General features: G+C 46.8%; 1 protein-coding gene across 1 annotated transcript; it reads right to left on the reverse strand.

Moving 5' to 3' along the window:
- Positions 1–1,665: 1,665 nt before the first annotated feature.
- LOC141041000 (uncharacterized) lies at positions 1,666–4,486 on the reverse strand. Its single transcript, XM_073507110.1, has 4 exons — positions 4,319–4,486; positions 4,103–4,192; positions 3,671–3,753; positions 1,666–2,854 (listed from the first exon to the last, which is right to left on the reverse strand). Exons 1-4 carry the CDS (start codon positions 4,484–4,486, stop codon positions 1,666–1,668), a joined length of 1,530 nt encoding a protein of 509 aa, XP_073363211.1.
- Between the last annotated feature and the right edge of the window lie 4,292 nt (positions 4,487–8,778).

Here is an 8,778-nt window from a genome sequence, read left to right on the forward strand (position 1 = left end):
GCCCAAGCCCATAACTCAAAAATGACTTCTTTACATGTTTTATGGCTTATTTTGACAATAAGCCCTGAAAAGGCGGAATAGAACTGGCCCTTAACCTACAATTCAATTGTGCGTGCAATGATGAATCACTCCTGTCTGCTATAGTGTACATTTAGGCATCATCATACATGGCATAACCTAATACATGTGCATTCCATTGTAGAATCTGGAATATGCAATGTTTATGTTAGTTCATACGTTGCACATGATGTTTAAATGCCCCTTAAATCTGGTCAGTCAAGTGATGGTCTTTAAGCCTCCTTCTTTGCTTCTTTTCTTGATATGTAAGATTTGCTCACACATCTGTTCAATTGCTTGTTTGCATCAGCCAGCCATACTAGGACTGTTTGCTTTGATTACTTGTTGTTCTTGACCTAACACTCTAACAAAGCTTGTCAACGATTTAAACACTAAGGGCTGCTATAGTTGGGCCTTTTCTAACTCATAGGTGACATAAAGGTTTGGCTGTACACTAAAGTAGGCTCGCCAAGAGTACCTGGAGATCCAGTTCGAAGGTATGCCTAGTTTTTACATAGTGCAGACATAGTAAATGCTCATTTCATTGTGTGCAAGTGCAAGAGATGCGGCATGTTTCATTATGTGGTGTTGTTTTGTTATAATCTCATCCTTTTGTGTTCACAGACTGGAAAGTATGCATATTTATCTTCCAAGGAGACGAGTAACTAGTTTGTGTCACCTTGCAGAGGGGGTGCAATGAGGATAAGATTGAGGATTTCCAAGTACAAGATGTTAGGAAGGAGCCTTGCAAGATAAGTAGGAGCTGCGCTGAGCCTCTTCAACCTGTTAAGGTAAGTCACTGTATCCAACTCAACAGTTCAATTCCTTGTTTGTTTCAGGCATAGTTAATTTGCTCTTTTCAATTGCTTTATTTGTCCTCAGTTAATGAGATGCCCAAAGAATGATGCCTAATGTTGGGTACTTGTATAACTATTAGTTGACATAATTAAAGGCCTTACCATTTAATTACTCTGCCAAAGTGTGTCTGAAGCTTTGAAGTCTATTAACCAACTATTATTGCATGAGGCTCACAATCTAGTTTATACTAGGCTAATGATTGCATAGTTTTGCTTGCTGTAGTATGTTTGTATGAAACCCTCTGCTGTTCATTATGCCCCCTAAGACTTTAATTGAGCTACAGAATGGCCAACTGCTTGCTTACTTCTACGCAACGTGCTGTCTAAATTTGTAACTTGTCTGTGTTTTGGATTGGGCCCCAACATCATGCTCCTCTGGTGAGCTAAGAGAGATTTCTGTATGCAGGCTGCACAGACTACCTTTTTTATAATTTTTAAAATATCACCTGCTTATGCTTCATGACGTGTAACATTATTGTTAGTCCTGTTTTGCCATGTACAAAATAGTCTGTCTTGCTCGCTTCACTGTTGTAAAATATCACCTGCTTATGCTTCATGAGATGCCCAAACATTTCAGGATGAAGTGACATCAACACAAAGAGTTGAGAGCAGTGCGGCATGGCCGTTACCGAATGATTATGGATTGGAATTGGAATGCGTTGATGTTCTCGAGCATCAACTAGAGGTGGGAAGACAACGTGTACATGATTATGCTTCATGAGATTCCCAAACATTTCAGGATGAAGTGACATCAACACAAAGCATCGGCTGCCTCGTTCTTTCTACGATCAATGTGCTCCACTTGATAACCTTTGAAGTGACCAGCAATGGCGTCAACCGCTCGACGATAAGCCACCATGAGTGGGTCTTTAGAATCCCAACTACCTGAAACTTGCTGAGCCACCAAGTCTGAATCACCAAAGCACCTGACCCGGCTTAAATTCATCTCCTTGGCCATGTGTAGACCATGAAGCGAGGCTTCATACTCAGCTGCATTGTTACTGCAAGGGAACATTAATCGTAGCACGTAACCAAATTTATCACCATGCGGGGAAGTCAAGATAACTCCAGCCCCCGAGCGCTCAAGCTGCCGAGACCCATCAAAATGGATTGTCCGGTAAGTGTTGTACGGCTTATCTTCACGCATCTGCAACTCTGTCCAGTCATTGATGAAATCCACAAGAGCTTGAGATTTGATAGTTGTCCTTGGGGTATATTTCAACCCATGAGGTCCCAGTTCAATGTCCCAGTTGGCCACTCGTCCTGTGGCTTCTCGGTTTTGAATTATATCACCTAAAGGGGCTGAGCTAACCACAATATTAGGATGACCAAGAAAATACTGCTGCAATTTGCGACTGGCCATAAACACCGCATATACTAGCTTCTGCCAATGAGGATATCTTTGCTTTGACTCAATCAGAACTTCACTGACATAATAAGCTGGTCTTTGAACCAGATACTCCTTACCAGGATCCTTCCGTTCCACCACGACTGCAACGCTGACGGCTCTTCTGTTTGCCGCTACATACAAGAGCAATGGTTCCTTCTCAATGGGAGCTGCGAGAACCGGCGGCTCAGCAAGCTGCTTTTTAAGCGCCTTGAACGCCTCGTTGGCAGCATCACTCCAAAAAAATTGATCTATCTTCGTCATCATCTGGTATAGAGGAATAGCCTTCTCTCCGAGGCGGCTTATAAACTGGCTTAAAGCTGCAATACGACCCGCCAGCCGTTGAACATCATTGACACAAGCCGGCTTAGCTAGTGATGTTATTGCCTTGATTTTCTCCAGGTTAGCCTCAATGCCTCTCTCAGAGACCAAGAAGCCCAAGAGCTTGGCTGCAGGCATACCGAAGACACACTTGGCCAGATTGGGCATCATCTTGTAGATCCGGAGATTATCAAAGGTTTCTTTCAGATCATCCAACAGAGTTTCCTTCTTTCTGGGTTTTACCACAATATCATCCACATAGGCATGAACATTACGCCCGATTTGACTGTGAAAACAGTTCTGCACACAACGCTGATAAGTCGCCTGGGCACTCTTGAGTTGAAAAGGCATATAGACATAGCAGAAAGCTGCAAAAGGCGTGATGAAAGCCGTCTTCTCTTGGTCTTTGAATGCCATCTTGATCTGATGGTATCCAGAATAAGCATCCAGAAAACACAAGCTCTCGCAACCCGCCGTAGCATCTATGATTTGATCAATACGAGGGAGAGCAAAGGGGTCAGCAGGGCAAGCCTTGTCAAGGTCTGTGTAATCCACACATATGCGCCAAGTACCATTTTTTTAAGTACGAGCACCGGATTAGCCAACCACTCCGGGTGAAAAACTTCAACGATGAACCCTGCTGCTAAGAGCCGGGCCTTCTTCTCCAATGGCCTTGCGCCTCTCCTCGTGGAAACGACGAAGGAATTGCTTGACCGGTTTAAACTTGGGATCAATATTGAGAGTGTGCTCAGCAAGTTCTCTCGGTACACCTGGCATATCTGAAGGTTTCCATGCAAAGATATCCCGGTTCTCATGGATGAACTCGATGAGCGCACTTTCCTATTTTGGATCCATATTGGCACTAATGGTGAACTGCTTGGTTGAATCGCCGGGGACAAATACAACCTTCTTAGTATTGTCTACCAATTTAAACTTTAGCAGCGGGTCCTGTTCTGTTGTTGGCTTCTTCAACGGAGTCATATCCGCTGGGTCAATGTTATCCTTATAAAACATCAATTCTTCCATCGCACAGACTGACTCAACATACGCAGCATCACCTTCCTCACATTCCAGACCTATTTTCCGATCACCATGAACTGTGATAGTACCCTTGCGACCCGGCATCTTAAGCTGCACATAAACATAACAAGGCCGTGCCATGAACTTGGCATAAGCCGGCCATCTAAACAGAGCGTGATAGGGACTTCTGATCTTGATGACTTCAAAGTTTAATGTCTCTGCACTATAGTTATTTTGATCACCGAAAGCTACTTCCAGAGCAATCTTACCACCTGGATAGGCTAACTTACCCGGTACTACTCCATGAAAAACTGTAGAGGACGGCTTAAGATCTTTGTCAGCTAGATTCATCCGGTGGAAAGTGTCATAGTAAAGGATGTTAATACTGCTGCCTCCATTGATGAGCACCTTAGTGAACATGTAGCCCCAACCTGTGGTGGTATAACAAAGGCTAACTGACCCAGATTATCAACTCGAGGTGGGTGATCCTCACGGCTCCATACAACTGGCTGCTCTGATCATCGTAAATATCGCGGCACAGCTGGCTCAACTGCACTCACCGCACACTTATGAATTTTCTGATCCCGCTTGCATAAGCTAGTGGTAAAGACATGATACTGCACACTACTCAGCTATTTCGGGTTGCTCTGATACCCTGACTGCTGCTGCTGATTACCCTGGTTGGACTGCTGGTTAAAGCCCCCCTGACCACCTTGTCCTTGAAAACTAGAACTTGAACCACCGCCTCCAAAGCCAGGTCTGTGTGAGCCAGAGCCAGCCGCGTCATGTGGCCCATTACCATGTTGTGGTCCTGGTTGAGGTTGTAATTCATGTACTCCCTCATGATGCTACAATCCTTTCACAGGTGCGTTGATGGCCTATCAGGCCAGCTATGCTTTGGACAGGGTTGGTTCAACATCGCCTCTAGATTAGACCTTGACCCTCTAGATTGGGGCTGGAACTTTCCCTTGCTGCGGCGATCATTGTGCTGCACATTAGTGTTAGCCACAAAATCTGAGCCACCATTCGTGTGCTTGCGCTTACCATTGTTACCTTGACTCGTCATATTCTGTTGCTGCCCCTTGCCGTTTTTCTTCCCCTTACCAGATTTCTCCTCATCTGAATCAGGGTCCTTAGTATTGTCTGAGTCGGCGTACTTAATAAGAGCCGCCATGAGCTCTCCCATGTCACTACAATGGCGCTTAAGCCGCCCTAGCTTCTGTTTGAGGGGAGCAAACCGGCAGTTCTTCTCTAAGATTAGAACAACAGAGTCGGCGTTGATGCTACCTGATGAATGGAAAATGGCGGAGACCCTGCGCACCCAATGTGAGGTGGACTCGTCTTCTTGCTGGATGCAAGTGTCTAGGTCGATGATCGACATGGGCTGCTTGCATGTATCCTTGAAATTCTGAATAAACTTCATTTTCAATTCGGTCCAGGAGTTGATGTAGTTAGGAGGCAAGCCTTTTAACCAGGTACGGCCGGCCCATCCAACATCAAGGTGAAATATTTCGCACACACAACATCGTTAGCATCCAACATCTTCATGGCCAATTCATAACTTTTGATCCAAGCATCCGGAGGTAGATCATCCGTGTAGTTAGGCACCTTGCGAGGGCCCTTGAAGTCTTTAGGTAGCCGCTCATTACTCAAAGCTGGTACCAGGCACGGCACCCCCACGGTTCTAGAGGTCATCCCTGCCTCCATGGACACAGACGGGTTAAAGCGAGGCTGCTGATGAGCCGTCAACTGAGCCGCTAACTCCGCCTTCTGGCGTGCCCTAGCCTGATCCGCTAGAACTTGAGTATTATTATCGGCACATGGTGGGTCATGCCTACGTGGCTGGTTATGGCGGCGTTCACTGCTCCAGACTGCTGGTGACTCAATATGACGACTGTAACTTCGGCTGTGACGCGGAGTCGAATGGATCCGATCACGACTATAGGAGTAAGCCTCCTATTAGGCCACCGCCATTTGAAGAAGCCCCACAACTTTCCGGTCTTTAACCGCCAAGGGAGACTCGCCTTGCAACGGAAGAGCCGCCAGCCGTGACACCGCAGCGATCATGTTGTCCAGAGGGTTAGAAAAATGAACCGGCGGTGTTGGCACTTGCTGGGGCGGGGTTAGATTCAAACGAAGCGGATCTGCCACATGAGGTTGAGCTGTCGCTCCTGCCGCGGGTACTTCACCGGTCCGGTTCAACTCGGGCGCGTTACTGGGCCCTGCTCCAAGGGTATTAAAAAGATTCCCTGTGTCATAATCCAGAGGCAAACGACTCTGATGCCTCCTTTGCAACCGCGTTAGATGCAGTCTGATCTGAACTCAATCGGAAATCCCCGGCTTGAATCCGTTGTGACTGTGCGTCCAAGGCGGCTCACTCCGTCGCCATTCGAGTGTTCTCAGCATTAAGTTCTTCCTTGGCTTGAGCTATCCCCTCTCGCAGTTTTGCGACGTCCACCTTATGCTGTGCTTTAGTCTCTGGGGTCACCTCCACCCCCATCAGAGCTGCTAAGGCATCTAGGAGCTCAGACAAAACCTGAGCTAGTGGCCGCATGGAACCGCTTGCCCCAGCTGTTGAACCGGAAGTCATCGCCGCAGCAGTTGGGGAACGGAGAGCCGGTTAGGTCCCAGCCATGAAGATCGCAGCCCTACTTCGCGGCTCATAAGGGTCCAGAATACTATCGCCATCAGAATAGACCCCAAGGCCTCCATGTTGCAGCTGATACATTGAGCCAGTCTCACCGGTCGAAGACTCATCATTAGAAGATGGTCGTCTCTCCTCCGGATATAGATCCTTCCTCAAGTTCCACCCCATGGATGAAACCCACAAAGGCGTGCTTCACAGCGGTTTGAACCTTGGTGGGTCATGCACGCCGAGCCGTCTTGATGATGTCAGTGCAGATGTCCGGCTCAGGGCCCGATTCGCTGATCTTGCCGATGAAGACGTGGGTTCCACCGAAAGGGACCCGGTACCCATACTCAATTGAGCCGGCCTCGGGGCCCCATCCTGCGTCGTCAACGCAGAGCTTGCCGCGATGACTCTTTGTCATCTGGCCCACAGCGTATCCCTTGATCCCTGCGAAGTTGCCCTTCAAGAACTCAAAACCACCGTGCGCCAGCCCCACAGTGGGCGCCAACTGTCGTGGACTTAACACGACAGATGTCCTAGTGAAAGGACTTAGGTGTGGAGCCATCGCAACTAGGTTAGATTATAGGGGTTAACCAGGACAAAGGAAACAGAGAGTTTATACTGGTTCGGCCCCTCGCAACGAGGTAAAGGCTTACTCCAGTTTGGGGTTGTATTGCTTGGGTTTCGATTACCAGGGAGCGAATACGCTTGACCTAGTTCTCGATCTCTTGTTTCTTGAGTTAACACGATGCCGGTTCACCCCTTTATATACACAGGTTGATGACCGGCGGCTTACAGTGTCCCGGCCGGCTTATACATAACATGTCCTACTCGGTGACTAACTAAGCTTGCCTTACAATACAAGTTAACCATATGGCGGTTCGTCCTCTCGGACTTCAAGTCGCCTCTGGGCCTTGGGCCTTCAACAAACTTCTTTCATGACCCACCATCTTCACTTATTAACTCGCCAGTGGTATGACCCGGCCCTTCCTGGGCGGGTTATACCCAATAGTTATATTCCCAACACCGGCAGTAGAGCAGGCCTTGCCCGTGGAGAAAGAAGAAGATACCGTCCAACCATACTATGAATACCTCACTCCCACGGAGATTGAAGCCTTTAGGATCATCGAAACGGTTCGTGTTCAAAACAAACATCTCACTCGTGAAACTATTTTATTGCAAGAGCACAGCATTTCCCTTCGGAGCATCATCCGAAGATTGGAGTATCTTTTGAGCCTAAAGGAGAAGGACGAACCGTCTACTACTTCATCACCACCACATGCTTCTTCATCACCAAAGGAGACTTGAGTATCAGGTATGGGCACTCCCCTTGGCTTGTGCCAAGCTTGGGGGAGGTGCCCCAACATCTTAGTCGATCCTTAGTAATCTTTTGCTTTAGTTGAATAAAAGTTTAGTTCGATCGTTTCTTTTCAAGTGTTTGCTCAGCGATCTATCCTTGTAATCGTGTGCGAGATATGTAATAAACTTTAGTTTGAGTTTTGTTTTCTTACTTTCATGTTCAATAAAAGAAAGGAAATAAATGAAAAAGATCATATGTTAATCTTATGGTAAGTAATGACATCACATAAGGAAGAGTACAAGTAGGAAATTTTGTTGGAGATTTACAAACATAGCATTGGTCAATTATGCAATTCATGAAAGAATTAATAAGGGACGAGAACATTCACATGCAAATACACTATCTTGGACATCTTTTATGATTTTAAGCCCCCATCAAAATATTATATGCCAAAATTGTTGACATTGGACAAGGAAGACAACGTAATGATTTATGTTTGTTCATATTCACATAGAAGTTATATTGTCATAGATCCTTTAACATGTGGTGCTTGCCCCCCATCTTTGCTAGCCAAAAATTTCGCACTAAGTAGAGATACTACTTGTGCATCCAAAACCCCTTAAAACCCCAAATCTTGTTTTGAGAGTCCACCATACCTACCTATGGATTGAGTAGGATCCTTCAAGTAAGTTGTCACTGGTGCAATAAGGCAATAAATATTGCTTCTAAATGTGTTAGATCATGTAGTGTAAGGGAAAATTGAGCGTTGTACGAACTTGTGATGGTAAAGAATAAAAGTGACAGACTGCATAATAAAGGTTGCTATCATAACGGGCAATATAACATGACGTTCTTTTGCGCTAAGTGTCGGTGTACAAAACTAGGGGCTCTCCTTTTAACCACTCTACTTGTGCATGGGCAGTCAGAGCCGCACCTGCGGCCACACTTAGCAGGGCAGAGGAGGGAAGCCAAAGGCACAAGATGGGCAAAGCAACGCCAAGACCAGAGACACAAAGAGCAAGAGGGCGAGGTGGACTCCACCGGCAAGACCCTTTCCGGGGCGGCCTCCGCAGCCCCGGCAAGAGCCTTGCCGGGGCAACTTGCCCAACGCCAGCATAGCGCGCCACCCTTGAGCCCAAGGGTTCCGACACCATCAACCACATTGGAACGAAGGCCCGAGAAGCACCTCCATGGTGGCATGCAGATC

This window comes from Aegilops tauschii, chromosome 2 (genome assembly GCF_002575655.3).
Source record: "Aegilops tauschii subsp. strangulata cultivar AL8/78 chromosome 2, Aet v6.0, whole genome shotgun sequence".
NCBI lineage: Eukaryota > Viridiplantae > Streptophyta > Magnoliopsida > Poales > Poaceae > Aegilops > Aegilops tauschii.

Excerpts from the sequence above, each read along its gene's own strand:
- LOC141041000 (XM_073507110.1), bottom strand. The coding sequence starts at position 4,486 with ATGAGGGAGTACATGAATTACAACCTCAACCAGGACCACAACATGGTA. Across the intron at positions 4,193-4,318 it reads TAACCAGCAGTCCAACCAGG|TTGAGCCAGCTGTGCCGCGA; the intron begins GTAATCAGCAGC and ends CGGTGAGTGCAG. Across the intron at positions 3,754-4,102 it reads ACCTCGAGTTGATAATCTGG|CTTAAGATGCCGGGTCGCAA; the intron begins GTCAGTTAGCCT and ends GTTTATGTGCAG.